Here is a 15889-nt window from a genome sequence, read left to right as displayed (position 1 = left end):
ATAGTGGCTGCACCATTTTACATTCCTACCAACAACGTATAAGGCTTTCAATTTCTCCACATCCTCTCCAATACACGTTGCAAAACTGAAAGCCCGAAAACATTAAGTGATGACAGAAATAATGATCATGTCATCAGCAGGCAAATGACAAGCTCGCCCCCTAGTGTCAAGTAAGGAAGATAACAGAAAAAGCAAACATTCTTAAAAGGCACAACCACCACAAAGAACATAATCTCTACCTTACCAAGAATCTGGAGCGAACACTAATAACACAAACTACTAATCAATCAAAATAGTTTATTCACAGGGACAGTTAAAAAGGTTCAGTTCTGAGGGACAAAACGTATCACCAGCCCTTGCATACAAATCCCTAGCTGAAGTTACCTTATTAGCTGTGCCAGATGAGTAGCCTGGGGATGTTAATTTTTACCGTGTGAATGTCTCCACTAAAGGAAGGCTTATGTTGTATCCTCTTTAGCAACCCTGAAGCATAACAGCCTTTAACTTTTACGTCACACGTAACTCCCAGTCTCTGAATTTGTTGAAAGATCTGACTCTAAAGGCAAAAAGGAAGCCCACACCCAATGATTAAGTCAGAGGGTGGCAGTCATGACTATAACTGTTCTTAGCTCCTTAAACCCGCTATTATGTAAATCAAGATACTTTCTGATTTTTTAAGCCCTCCCAACTAAAATAATGGTGATAATGATGATGACGTCTGATTCTTTCAGGCCCTGTGGCTGCTAATTTTTCCAACTCCCTGCTCTGTCTCTCCTGCCCACCCCTCCAATCTCTATGGCTCACTGGTTTGCTGTTTTTCACAGAGCTGCAAGAGTTTGAGAACCAAGATCCCATAAATGTGGATCACACCAGATAAAGGAATACTGATTGAAATACACATTTCAGACTACATCCCAGTAGGTGACACTCTGGGGCAATGGGTCTATACAATCAGAGCTACTGATATTAAATCCCAAGTCTTTCTGCTCCAGCAGGTCGACCTCCAAGGGCTGCATCAGAAATAGGAGGTGCCAGCCTCAAGCTGACTGTTGCCTAGGAGGGTGGGCCACACTACCCAAATGTTAAAGGCTGGACATTTTTCTGCTGCTCTTTGTGCAGCTGCCGGGCCCGATTTTTTAGCTCTTCAGCCTTAGCTTCGTCCTTATCGACACCATCCCCCAGCTTGTACATGCGGCTGGCATTGGCACAGGCCCAGACATGGCCTAGGTCACAGGCTTTCATTGAGTATTTGCATGCCAGGCCCATGTCCTTGGGAAAGCTGGGGGCACCCTGCAGGAACATGGTACTGAGGTTGAAGCAGCTAGATGCATAGCTGCCATCACAGGCCCTTGTGTAGTAGTCTCTGGCCCTCTCCAGATCGGGCTGGCCATCCTCATTGACCTGTCCATCATGTGCCAGGAGACCAACGTTGTGGCATGCCTCCAAGGACTTCTTTCCAGGCTTCTCACATGCCATCAGAAAGCAGCTGAAGGCAGCTTTCAGATCCTGGGTTAGTCCACCTGGGAGGAAGGAAAAAAAAGTCAACCTAAGCCAGGGCAGAACCTGAATGTCTCAGGCCAAAGTCAGGGAGCAATTCCTGAATAAAGTTTATATAGTTTGAGCTAAGGCAGCATGAAAAGAAGATGGCCTGGTATACTGCACACTTTCCAGCTTTTTTAGCCATGGAATCTTCTGTTCAAATGGTATCTTGTAAGGAAGCTTAAACAGGTAAAAAGGGTGAAATGATAATATCTACCTCTGAGGGTAACAGCAAGATCACAGCATCTTATAAGCACTTCATTAAACATTTAATTTTAATATATACTGAATGTGTATTATTTGCCAATTAATATGCTAGGTTCTAAGGAACAGATACTGTCCCTGCCTTTGTGAATCTTGTGGTCTAATGAGACAGACATTAAACAAGCACACAAGTAAATGTATGATTATAAGTGTGACAAGCATATGGAGAAAAAGTACAGAATGCTATGAGAATGTATCAGGGCTCTGAACTAGGAGGGAGGGTCAAGGAAAGCTTCCCCAGGGGCTTCCCTGGTGGTGCAGTGGTTAAGAATCCTCCTGCCAATGCAGGGGACACGGGTTTGAGCCCTGGTCTGGGAAGATCCCACACGCCTCGGAGCAACTAAGCCCATGCGCCACAACTACTGAGCCTGCGCTCTGGAGCCTGCGAGCCACAACTACTGAGCCCGTGAGCCACAACTACTGAAGCCCGAGCACCTAGAGCCCGTGCTCCACAACAAGAGAAGCCACCACAGGGAGCAGCCCCCACACAGCAACGAAGAGTAGCCCCCGCTCGCCGCAGTTAGAGAAAGCCCACGCAGAGCAACGAAGACCCAACGCAGCCAAAAACAAAATTAAATTTAAAAAAAGGAAAGCTTCCCCAAAGAAGGGACATTTGAGCTGTGATGTAATAGAAAAAAGAAGGAAAATAAAATAAAATATGGAGTGGAAAAAAAAAAAAAAAGAAAAGAAAAAGGCAAAGAAAATTGTTCCAGGCAGCAGGAATAGGATACAAAGAGAAAAGGAGCCCATGTGGCTAGAACCCAGAAATCACTACGGAAGGGAGGCTGGAGAGGCAGGCAGGGGCCAGATCATGGAGTGTCTGATGGGTCTCCTTAAGGACCTTGCACTTAATCCTAGGAGCAATGGGAAACTGCTAATGGATCACTTTAAGGAGAGGTGGTGACAGGGTTCACTTTTTTCTTTGTTTTTTGTTTTGTTTTGTTTTTTAATGGAACATTTCAAATCTCCATTCTCAAAAAGAGAAACATTTTAAGTAACTCAACATTTAGTTTTTAAAATCACTCCAAACATACCACCTAGAAATAACCATCATTATCATTAAGAGGACACTATCCCAGTCATCTTTATAGCATGTGTTCGAGTTAAATGTCGGCTGGCTGAATGGACAGCTAGACAGAAGTACAGTTGACCCTTGAATGATATGGGGGTTAGGGGCACCCACTCTCCACACAGCCAAAAATCCAAGAATAACTTAGAGTCAGCCCTCCCTAAATGTGGCTCCTCCACATCAGCAGACTCAACCAACAGAGGACTGTGTAGTACTACTGTAGTATTAATTATTGAAAAAAAATCTACCTGTAAGTGGACCTGCATAGTTCAAACCCGTGTTGTTCAAGGATCAGATGTAATTTGAAAAACTGGATTACACATGCTACTTGTAAATAAAAAATTTAACTTTGATTTTACTTGCATTTATCGTTAAGACAACCAAACTGAAGTGAAGCTGAAGAAACTGCTAACTTCAAATGAATATTTCAACAGAGAAATTTCCTAAATGAGCCCCTAGAGTTATAGATTATTAAAAGGTTAGCATCACTGTTTTGTTTTGTTTTGTTTTTTAACCAAATTTCAGACAGTATCGACTCATGAGGATGTTGTCACCTCACACTTCTCCCTACCTCTCTTGCCCTGCCTTCTATTTTTTGTTAGATACGTTATTTCAACTTCGGGAGACACAGAGCACAGTGGTTACCAAAGCCTGGGCTCTGTAGCCAGAAAACCTAGGCGCCAGTCCTGGCTCCATTACTTGCTGGCAGTGTGACCTTAGACAAGCTACCTAAACTCTACAAAGCCTCAGTTTTCCTCATCTGTAAAATAAGGACAACAGTATCTACTTCATATTCTGGAAGCTTAAATGTGTCATTACAAAGAGCCTAGTACATAATAAGTGCTCAGTAAATGCTGTAGTATTTTTATGCCATAAAGGTTTATATTATTTACATTCTATTCAGTAACCCTAATTAGCCCAACATTCATTCTAAATGGGATTCTGCTCATCACCAGTCTTTTCATCAGAGCTCCTCCATTCCTGAATTATTTCTCTTGATTCACCTACTTACTGGTTATCAGATAGTTTTTTCTAGAAAAGCATATAGATTCTACAGCCTCTGAGTTCTTTCCGTTTTGAGAATGCATTCTTGCCACCTTTCTATTTAAACAGTATATAATTAGGTCTTGCTTTTATATCCAGCCTGATAAATCTATGCCTTTTACTGGAGTGTTTACTTAGATTTAATGCAATTCTTGATATAGCTGGGTTTAAGTCTACAAGCTTATTTGTTTCCCATTTGTCCCAAATGCTTTTTGTTCCTTTTTTCCCTTTCTTACAATTCTCTTGAACTGTATATTTCTAATAGTCCATTTCATTCTCATCATTGGCTTTTTAGTAATACTTCTTTTATCAGTGGTTTACCTAGTGAAAATACTATATATACTTAATCACAATCTACCAAGAATTAATATTAAGCACTTCACATATAATGTAAGAACCTTACAATAGTACACTTTCATTTACCACATTTCTATCCTTTGTACTACTGCTGTCATGTTTTACTTCTAAATATATTATTTATTTGTTTGACTTCTATATAGTGTAAGCCCCATAACATATAACTATTATTTTTGCTTCAGTTTTTTAAAGACATTAAGAAATGAGGAAAAAATTCTTACATTTACATGTATATTCCAGTGCGCTTTCTTCTTTTGTATGGATCCTAGCGTCCACCTTTTTATCATTTTCCTTCTACCCAAATTTTTAACTTTTCTTGTAGTGTAGGTCTGCCAGCAACTCATTGACTCAGCTTTTGTTTATCTGAAAATGAATTTATTTCATTTCATTTATTTATTTATCTTTTTGGCTGTGCCACACAGCTTGTGGGATTTAGTTCCCTGACCGGGGATTGAACCTGGGCCCTCGGCAGTGAGAGCGTGGAGTCCTAACCCTTGGACCGCCAGGGAATTCCCCATCTTCATTTAAAAAAATATTTTCAATAAAGTAGAATTCAAGTTTGACAGTTTTTTTCTTTCAGCATTTAAAAGATGTTGTTCTTTTGTCTTCTGGCTTAATTACTTCTGATGAGAAGTCAGTGATTATTCTCACCAATGTTCCCCACAATGTGTTTTTTTCTCTGACTGATTTTAAGATTTTCTCTTTACCTTTGGCTTTCAGCAAATGGTAATAATGTGTCTAGGTATGATTTCATTGGTTACCCTGTTTGGATCCACTAAGCTTCATGGATCTGTGGAGTGGTATTTTTCATCAAATTTGGAAATTTTATACTGTTATTTCTACAAATACTTTTTTCTGCCCCAACCTCTTCTCTTTCTGGACTCCAATACATGTTATGTTAGATTAAGGGATAGTGAACCCCACAGGTTGAGGCTCTGTGTTGTTGTTGTTTTGCTTTTTCTCTCTCAGTGCTTCAGTTTACATAACATCTTCAATCCTGTCTTCAAGTTCACTGATCTTTCAAATTCACTGATTATTTCCTTCTGATGTGTCCAATTTGCTATTAAGCCTGTCCAGTGAATTTTTCATTTCAAATAGTACGTTTTTCAATTGCAGGATTTCATTTGGTTCTTTTTAATAGTTTCAATTTCTGTGATGAGATCTCCCATCTGTTCATTCATTGTGTCCATCTTTTATTTAAACCCTTTAATAAATTTATTTTCCTTGTTTAAAAATATTTGACTGCTAATTCCAACATCCCTGTCACATCTGGGTCTGTTTCTATTGACTGCTTTTTTTCTGTTTAGCAATTTCTTACTTTATGCTGGACATTGTAGATGCTACTTTGTTCACTCTGGTTTTGTTGTATTCATTTAAAGACTGTTATACTCTGGTTTCTCTTCAGATCACGTAAATCTTTCACCTTTTACTAAAGACTGTTGAGTTTTGTTCTCACAAGTAACTAATTCACTGGTGAATCAGCCTGATCCTTTTGAGGCTTGTTTCTAAGTTTTGGAACCTTTCTGCAGTCTGTATTCAATGAGGTCTCTCCACCCTGGCTGGTGGAATTCAAACAACTCCCAACACTGAAACCTCTGGAGTCTCTTTTCAGTTCACACCTCCCCAGTAGCTTTTCACTGCAAGGTCTCTCAGAGTCTCCTCCTATGCATGTGCAGCTTAACACTGAGCCAAAGACTTAAGAGCACCCCTATGTGGCTATCTGGAGCTCCTTCTCTGTGTAGCTCCTTCTTCTCTGGTATCCTGTCCTGCAAACTCTGGCAGCCTCAGTGGCCAGAAACTCTGACCTCTGCCTCATCAGTTCAGCAAGACTATCATACTCTACTTGGCTTCCACCTCTTTGTGCCTAGTCTGAAAAGTAACTCCAGGCAAAAAGCCAAAGCAATCATTCATGGGGCTCATCCTGCGTGTTTCCCTTTTCTCAGGAATCACTGTACTGCACTGCCTATTTTCCAATGTCTGAAAATAGTTGCTTCATATATTTTATTGAATCCATGGTTTATATCCTTAAAAGTTCATTTTAGTTGCCTTATGGAAAGAAGATTAGATACCTACATTAATGAAGCAGGAGAGGAAGGTGGCTCGGATAAATATGGTAGCAGGAAAGGGAGAGACAGGACAGATTTGAAACATATTTTAGAGCTAAACTGGCCACAAGCTACTAGGCAGGGAGAGATACCACTGGCTAAACTGGAAGACAACAGGGGTGCAATATTTGGGAGAAAAAGAAAACAATTAAGAATTCTATATTGGATTTGTTAAGTTTGCGATGCCTGTAAGAACTCCAAGTCAAATTTTCCAATAAACAGTCAACTATATGCAGTCTGGAGTGGTTTTGCCTAGAGATAAAGGTTTGTTTGCAATTATCATCACTAACTTATCATTCATCGCCACATCCTAGAGACCACCACTATTAACTTTTGGTGTATTTCCTCCTACTACCTTTTCAATGTAGTTTGGTCTTGTTTTTACATGTTGTAATCGTGTGTTCTTCACTCCCCATTAGAAACCCATCTTCATATGTTTTATTAAGAATATTTCATCAAAGAGATATATCAGAGTTACTTTCCACTTCCTTTCATAAGACATTTAAATGGCTTCACAAAAATAGTTAAAAGCTGATTTCACTGATGAAAACACCTGGGCAAAATATTCCTTGGGTCACTCTAAGTGTCCAATCCAAGGTAACTTCTGCAGCAACCAACATAAACCAGACCTGTTCACACTGATAGAATGTTTTACAATTTAACAAAGCAGTCACATATGAGTTCATTTGATGCTCAGAAAAATCCTATGAATAAGGTGTGAGCTGACCTTATTACTCCAATTTTGTCATTGAGGTATTTGTAGCTCAGGGAAGGAAAATGCCTTGCCTGATACCACACTGTCAATTAGCGCTCAGGATGAAAAGTGACCTCCCACTCTTCCCCACTGCCCCAAGCTATCCTTGATAAAAGGAGAGTTATTAACCAGTCTTTGTCAAGAAAGGACACTGGGTGTGTTTTCAGAACAGAGGGCAAATTCTCAGGCTCAGAACTAGGCAGGGGGGTCAACAGTATTGGTTTTTAGGCATGGCAGGGCCCAAGGTCTCCTAACCAACAATCCAAAAGAGTCTGAGGAGCAAAGATCAGCTAATGGGATCTCCTGTGACGACACCTGACCTCGAGGAAATTATTTAACAATGTCAGCTTAACAGAGGATCAAGTATTATTCTCTAAACACTCTGTGTTCTTTCACCTGCTTACCTGCTCTCTATTCTGAAGAGAAGACATAACTCTATTCTACCTCCAGCAAATAAAATCTGCTCTGTCCTTTAAGAACCAGTTTCAATGCCTCCTCCTCTCAGCACCCCCTGATGATGACATGCTCCCAGAACTGAACCCCCAAAGTACTTTACATGTCTCTCTATAAAGACACTTATCAAGCTCTCCCAGGTTAACAGGTATTAGTATAAATACTTCTTCCCTGGGGAGGGGGTGAAAAAAAAAAAGATTTCTTCCCCACACTGGTCCATCTTTGCTTCACTGTACAGAGTAAATACTAAAAATTTGCTCAACAAAGGAGCACTTAAGAAAAAAAAAAAGTCTCAGTGCACAATCATTAATCATATAAGTTTGTCAAAGAGAAGGGAAAATAATTTCACAACCTCCACAATCTCTTTTGTTCTCCTTAATTCAATAGGGAACTCAAAGTCCCTGTGGAAAATGCAGTAAAATATGATATAAAGACAAAAGGAACCCAAAACTTTACCAAGACACAAATTCAGAGACTAAACAGCTAGGAACATTTTTATTTTTGCACAGTGTATTATATAGCTGAGTTCACATCATATGTAATTTTGTGTTCAGCTTTCTTCACTGAACATTATATCATAAACCTTTCCTGATGTCAACAAAAATTATTTTAAAACATTATTTTTTTCTTTTTTCACATCTTTATTGGAGTATAATTGCTTTACAATGGTGTATTAGTTTCTGCTGTACAACAAAGTGAATCAGCTATACATATACATATATCCCCATATCCCCTCCCTCTTGAGCCTCCCTCCCACCCTCCCTATCCCACCCCTCTAGGTCATCACAAAGCATCAAGTTGATCTCCTTGTGCTATGCAGCAGCTTCCCACTAGCCATTCATTTTACATTTGGTTGTGTACATATGTCAATGCTACTCTCTCACTTCATCCCAGCTTCCCCTTCCCCACCTCAAGTCCGTTCTCTACGTCTGCGTCTTTATTCCTGTCCTGCCACTAGGTTCATCAGTACCACTTTTTTAGATTCCATATGTATGTGTTAGCATACGGTATTTGTTTTGCTCTGACTTACTTCACTCTGTATGACAGATTCTGGGTCCATCCACCTCACTACAAATAACTCAATTTCATTCCTTTTTATGGCTGAGTAATATTCCATTGTATGTATGTGCCATATCTTCTTTATCCATTCATCCGTTGATGGACATTCTGGTTGCTTCCATGTCCTGGCTGTTGTAAACAGTGCTGCAATGAACATCATGGTACATGTCTCTTTTTGAATTATGGTTTTCTCAGGGTATATGCCCAGTAGTGGGATTGCTGGGTCGTACAGTAGTTCTATTTTTAGTTTTTAAAGGAACCTCCATACTGTTCTCCATAGTGGCTGTATCAATTTACATTCCCACCAACAGTGCAAGAGGCTTCCCTTTTCTCCACACCCTCTCCAGCATTTATTGTTTGTAGATTTTTTGATGATGGCCATTCTGACCGGTGTGAGGGGATACCTCATTGTGGTTTTGATTTGCATTTCTCTAATGATTAGTGATGTTGAGCATCGTTTCATGTATTTGTTGGCAATCTGTATATCTTCTTTGGAGAAATGTCTATTTAGGCCTTCTGCCCATTTTTGGATTGGGTTGTTTGTTTTTTTGATATTGAGCTGCATGAGCTGCTTGTATATTTTGGAGATTAATCCTTTGTCGGTCGTTTTGTTTGCAAATATTTTCTCCCATTCTGAGGGTTGTCTTTTCATCTTGTTTATGGTTTCCTTTGCTGTGCAAAAGCTTTTAACTTTCATTAGGTCCTATTTGTTTATTTTTGCTTTTATTTCCCTTACTTTAGGAGGTGGGGCAAAAAGGATCTCGTTATGATTTATGTCAGTAGAGTGTTCTGCTTATGTAGAAACATTATTTTTTTATTTTTTTTTTTTAAATAAATTTATTTATTTGTTTATTTATTTTTGGCTGCATTGGGTCTTCATTGCTGAGCCCGGGCTTTCTCTAGTTGCGGCGAGCAGGGGCTACTCTTTGTTGCGGTGCGTGGGCCTCTCACTGCAGTGGCTTCTCTTGTTGCAGAGCACAGGCTCTAGGCGTGCGAGTTCAGTAGTTGTGGCACGTGGGCTCAGTAGTTGTGGCTCGCAGGCTCTAGAGCACAGGCTTAGTAGTTGTGGTGCACAGGCTTAGTTGCTCCGCGGCATGTGGGATCTTCCCAGACCAGGGCTCGGACCTGTGTCCTCTGCATTGGCAGGCAGATTCTTAACCACTGCGCCACGAGGGAAGTCCCAAAACATTATTTTTTAATGGGCTAAATAACATTCCAGCTGCTGGAAGTAAATTATTTATTTAACTAAACTGCTACTGTTGGCACATAGATTTTTTTAAAAAAATAACTAATATAATGCAGTTATATATTACTTATAAATTATAAATTAATGAAAATAAAATTCTGCCAGATAGATAATGCTGGGGTGAGAATCTTTGCATATAATCTTTATTTGCATTTCCAGTTATTTCCTTAGGAAAAGATACTAGGAGAGTTACTAAGCCAAAGAAATGCTCCTCTGCTCAAGCAAGGGAACCTGATATTCCTATTAATGCTAAACTTTCTTCAACTTTGAGATTACCACAGACCCCATGTCCCATGTGAAGGCAGAAATAGCGCACACAGCTCTAGAGATTTAAAAAGACATCCTCTTCATCAAACTTTCACTGAACATCCTTCTAACCAGGCTTCACTGGGTACTGGGAACAAGGGATCATCCTCAAGAAGCTCATGCTCTAGTGAGCAAAAACAGAGTTCCCTGTCTAAAGTCATATTCCCTATTTGTGGTGGTTTTAAAATATACCCATAAATTCTTTTTCTTTTTAATTTATTTAATTCATTTATTTAAATAAATTTATTTTTGGCTGCGTTGGGTCTTCGTTGCTGTGCGCGGGCTTTCTCTAGTTGTGGCGGCGAGCAGGGGCTACTCTTCATTGTGGTGTGCAGGCCTCTCATTGCGGTGGCTTCTCTTGTTGTGGAACACGGGATCTAGGCGTGTGGGCTTCAGTAGTTGCGGCACGCAGGTTCAGTAGTTGTGGCATGCAGGTTCAGTAGTTGTAGTTCGTGGGCTCTAGAGCACAGGCTCAGTAGTTGTGGTGCAAGGCTTAGTTGCTCCACGGCACGTGGGATCTTCCTGGACCAGGGCTCGAACCCGTGTCCCCTGCATTGGCAGGCAGATTCTTAACCACTGTGCCACCAGGGAAGTCCCAACCCATAAATTCTTGATATTCCTTCCTTCAACAGGTGGAATTTAAGTTTTCTCCAATTAGTGTAAGCTAAACTTACTGACTCATTTCTAATAAACAGAGTGGGGTAGAAATGAAAAGTATGTGACTTCCAAGGGTATAGTATAAAAGACACTGTGGATTCCATCTTGCTCCCTCTTTGGATCACTCACTCTGGAGGAAGCCAGATGCCATGTCACCAGGACATACAAGTAGCCCATGAAGAGATCCATGTGACAAGGAACTGAGGTCTCCTGACAACAGCTGGCAAGGAACAGAAGCTTTCACCAACAGCCACGTGAGTGAGCCAGCTTAGGATTGGAAACTCTGGTTCCAGTCTAACCTTCAAAGGACTACAGCCCTGGCTCCCTGGCTAATGTCTTGACTGCAACCTCACTGAGAGACCCTGAGGCACACAGCTCAGCCACTCCCAAATTCCTGACCCACAGAAACTATGTGAAATGATAGGTTTGTTGGGATAATTTGTTATTTAGCAATAGATAACTTAAACACTACTGAATACCAACTGCAATTAGGTCATGAGGAGAAAAGCAGATGGAAAGGAATTAATTATTGGTCCCTTCCTCTGTGCCAGGCACATGCTGATGCCTTTACCTACATTACCTTATTTAATCCTGACAACAACCCTACGAAGCAAGTACTATTTTTTTCTCCATTTTACAGGTGATATAACTGATGCACAGAGTTAACGTGACCGGCTCAAGGTCCCACTACTTGCAAACAGCATTCCTTAAGGTCTGCCTGACTTGAAAGGCTGTGCTCGTCCCTCCATCACTTTGCTAAACTCTTGACTCCAAATTTTCCTACAACATGCTTCCCCAATGCCTGTGAGGACCCTTCTGTAAAGAGGGCTCAGTATGAGCCTCAGGATGTGATGTCAGCACTACCATCAATGATAAGGACCAAAGAAAGCAGGCCCCTCCTTACCTTTCCCAGTCACATAATAGGCCCCCAGTTTGTAGCAGCTATCACTGTGTTTGTTCTCTTCACAGTTGAACTTCAACACCTTGGCAGCCTCATCAAAATTCTTCTGGATCCCTTCCAAATAGTCCACCAGACGATAGCAACCTGTGAGGAAAGGGCAAAAGCTGCTGTTCAAGTCTGGGGCAGTGGGGAGGGTCCAGGTGTGGCAGGCCAGATGTGCCTTTTATTTAGGACCAGGCTCTCTCCTCCTGAGGTGTGGCAAGGTGAACTCGCCACAAAGAATGCAGGTCGTGTTCAGCCACTCCTACAAATGGCACTGTCCACCCTCAGCCTAGGACAGAGCAATGTACAGACTGGGGAGACCTTGGCCCCGCACTGGCTCCACCACTCACTAACCCTCTGTTCCCTGTCAGCAAGGCCCAAAGACGCACTGGCTTGCATAATGAAACTTTGCTAGCTTTAGAACTTCTCAGGAAGTTCAGCAGTAAAACACTGAGAACCAACAGGGTCCATGAGCTAGTCTTCATAGCTGCAAGAAAGGGATGCTTTGATGACTATACCTTAATCCTTGGCCAGGCTGGGTACATTAAGAAGAAAGAGTCGAAATGGCAGCTACCAAAGGAGTTGGAAATAGACTCCCTCTCCTTGGCAGTCTCTAGTCCCAGCAAGCCTCTCCTTAAACATCTCTCTCCTCTGTCCCTTTTTTTTCATCCACAATAACACCCATCTCTTGTTCATTTTCATTCAACAAATATTTGAGCATCTATCTGCATCAATGTACAAGACATTGCTTTAATTGCTGGGAATACAGTCACTTGCCTGCCTAAAAATTACATTGTAGAGGAGGAAATACAATAAATAAGTAAATAGGTTAAGCAAGATGCATTCAAACCTTAATAAACAAATATGACTGAACTAAAACAGGATAAGATAGTTCGTTGTGCATGTTGGGGGAATGGTTAACATAGACTGGGCGATCAGGAAGGGCCTTATTGGGGACTTCGATGTGTAAGCTGAGATGTGAATAACATGAATGAACTAGCTATTTAAAGACAATGAAATGGGAAGGAGGCAGAAAGTCTCAGGCACAAGGAACAGTAAATAAAAAGACCCAAAAGAGGGAATAAGCTTGGCACAAATAAGGTATAATGTGGCTGGATCCAGGAAGAAAGAGGCAGGAAGTGAGGAGAAGGCAGGGACCAATCACAGGGCCTTATAGAAGATAGGAAGAAATTGGGATTTTACTCCAAGTCAATGGCAAACCACTGGAGGGTTTTAAGAAGGGAAGCAATATGATTCGATTTGCATTTTTAAAAGGTCATTCTAATATATATGTTTGTATGTGTCTGGATGAATATGGAGGAAGTTAAGTGTGAAGGGACACACTTCAACACTGATAGTAACAAAAATGTGTTACCTTGTCATTTAAAACTCTAATAAACATTTAAAATAACAAAATAAAAATTTAATTATCAGTCTGTGAGTAGAGAACAGATTTTAAGGGAGTGACGGTGCAAATGGAGAGTCAAGTTAGAAGGCTATTTCAGTAACCCAGGTGAGACATGATGATTTTGAAGACTAATATAGAAGTAGCTATAGTAACTACAGCCTCCTCTCGGGCTCTCCTTCTAAAGTGCTGCAGCCTGTCCTTCTTATATGCCCACCCTCCCCTACTTCACTGCTCCGTACATCTCCAGAGTACAAAAACATGTATGGCTTTCCACTGCCTACAGAATAAAGTCTAAAAGCCTTTCCGTAGCATTCAAGGTCTGACACACTCCATAAACAAGACGAAAAGACAACCCTCAGAATGGGAGAAAATATTTGCAAACAAAACGACCGACAAAGGATTAATCTCCAAAATATACAAGCAGCTCATGCAGCTCAATATCAAAAAAACAAACAACCCAATCCAAAAATGGGCAGAAGATCTAAATAGACATTTCTCCAAAGAAGATACACAGATTGCCAACAAACACATGAAAGAATGCTCAACATCACTAATTGTTAGAGAAATGCAAATCAAAACTACAATGAGGTATCCCCTCACACCAGTCAGAATGGCCATCATCAAAAAATCTACAAACAATAAATGCTGGAGAGGGTGTGGAGAAAAGGGAACCCTCTTGCACTGTTGGTGGGAATGTAAATTGATACAGCCACTATGGAGAACAGTATGGAGGTTCCTTAAAAAACTAAAAATAGAACTACTGTACGACCCAGCAATCCCACTACTGGGCCTATACCCTGAGAAAACCATAATTCAAAAAGAGTCATGTACCACAATGTTCATTGCAGCTCTATTTACAATAGCCAGGACATGGAAGCAACCTAAGTGTCCATGGACAGATGAATGGATAAAGAAGATGTGGCACATATATACAATGGAATATTACTCAGCCATATAAAGAAATGAAATTGAGTTATTTGTAGTGAGGTGGATGGACCTAGAGTCTGTCATACAGAGTGAAGTAAGTCAGAAAGAGAAAAACAAATACCGAATACTAACACATATATATGGAATCTAAGAAAAAAAAATGGGTTCTGAAGAATCTAGGGGCAGGACAGGAATAAAGACACAGATGTAGAGAATGGACTTGAGGACACGGGGAGGGGGAAGGGTGAGCTGGGACGAAGTAAGAGACTGGCATGGACTTATATACATTACCAAATGTAAAACAGATAGCTAGTGGGAAGCAGCCGCATAGCACAGGGAGATCAGTTGGGTGCTTTGTGACCACCTAGAGGGGTGGGATAGGGAGGGTGGGAGGGAGACGCAAGAGGGAGGAGATATGGGGATATATGTATATGTACAGCTGATTCACTTTGTTATAAAGCAGAAACTAACACACCATTGTAAAGCAATTATACTCCAATAAAGATGTTAAAAAAAAAAAAAAGGTCTGACACACTGTGGCCCAGGGTCCCCGTCAATCTTATTTCTGACTACATTCTGACTTCAACCTTCCAAAAGAGCATTTTCTTCTCTTCCTCTGCTCCATTTTATCAACACTACTTGCCTATCCCTCCTGACCTCTTCCAGAAGTCTTTCCCAACCATTCTGCTCTTCAGTGACTCCAACTCCTGTGAAATCTCCCTACACTCAGGACATAGACCAGCCCTCAAAGAACAACCCTGGGTTCTTTTTAAGCCATCATACACTGCAGAGCAACTCTGTAGTTGGTCAGCTTCAAGCTAGACTGCAAGCTATTTGAAGGTAGGGCCAGTGCCATTTTTTCCCCCCCTTTATAAAAATGAAGTAAGAAGAAGAAAACCACCCAAAGATACTGACTGCTCTGTGTGGCCCCTTCTGGACATCACCATCCACCCACACACTGAAGTCAACTCAATGTTCCCAGAACACACGGGGCACATTCACGCCTCAGAGCCTTTTCACTAGCTGTTACCTCTGCCTGGCATGATTCTCCCTTACCTTCTTCAACACTGTTCAAATGCCACTCTCCCAATGATTCTCCCTGACCACTCAATTTAAAATTGCCCTCCTGAACTCCTGATACCTCTCAGTCAGTTCTTTTTCCCACTGCACTTACTACCTTCTAACACACTATCTCATTTATTTTCTTATGTTTATTGTCCAATACCCCCTACTAGAACATAAGCTCCACGAGGACAGGACGTTTTATCAGTTGACTTATGTAGCCCCAGTCCCTCTACTCCAAACGCCCGCGCGCTTCTCTTCCTTCCAGCCCGGCCTCCAGGCTCGGTGCCGCCGGCAGAGTAAGCCCCGGCTGCGAGCCCCGCAAGTCACGTGGAACCCATCCCGCCCCTCCCCAACACACAAAGAGCCGTCCGCGTCCTACAGACCCCGCGTCTCCGGCCCGCGGCCCCTTCCAGATCCTCTCAGAGGTCGCTCGCGTGACCCGTCCAGCCTCCCGTCCCTGCGCACCGAGCCCTCACGTGTCCTTAAGGCCGTGCAGGCGGCGCTCACCGTCCGGGTCCTTCTCGCGGTAGCACTGGTAGTTGCACTCCACCTCCATGTTCTCCAGAAAGGACTTCACCTGCTCCTCGTCCTGGAAGTCCACCACGCCCGCCATGGCTCTTGCTCGCCCAGCCAAAATCACCCAGCCAGTCTGCTCATGGCCACGCCGCCCGCCCGCCCCACGGTCACGTGAGC

The 15889-nt window shown here is 41.8% G+C and overlaps 1 protein-coding gene across 1 annotated transcript; it reads right to left on the bottom strand.

Annotated features, from left to right (window-relative positions):
• Window positions 1-280: 280 nt before the first annotated feature.
• On the bottom strand, window positions 281-15889 carry COA7 (cytochrome c oxidase assembly factor 7). The gene is made up of 3 exons (XM_082371950.1): window positions 15704-15889; window positions 11758-11898; window positions 281-1520 (listed from the first exon to the last, which is right to left on the bottom strand). Exons 1-3 carry the CDS (start codon window positions 15807-15809, stop codon window positions 1072-1074), a joined length of 696 nt encoding a protein of 231 aa, XP_082228076.1. The 5' UTR covers window positions 15810-15889; the 3' UTR covers window positions 281-1071.

This window comes from Balaenoptera borealis (assembly GCF_965194805.1).
Source record: "Balaenoptera borealis genome assembly, chromosome: 1".
Taxonomy (NCBI): Eukaryota; Metazoa; Chordata; class Mammalia; order Artiodactyla; family Balaenopteridae; genus Balaenoptera; species Balaenoptera borealis.
This window is presented reverse-complemented; position numbering and strand designations above follow the sequence as displayed.

Excerpts from the sequence above, each read along its gene's own strand:
- COA7 (XM_082371950.1), bottom strand. The coding sequence starts at position 15,809 with ATGGCGGGCGTGGTGGACTTCCAGGACGAGGAGCAGGTGAAGTCCTTT. Across the intron at positions 11,899-15,703 it reads CCGCGAGAAGGACCCGGACG|GTTGCTATCGTCTGGTGGAC; the intron begins GTGAGCGCCGCC and ends CTTTCCTCACAG. Across the intron at positions 1,521-11,757 it reads CTATTATGTGACTGGGAAAG|GTGGACTAACCCAGGATCTG; the intron begins GTAAGGAGGGGC and ends CCTTCCTCCCAG.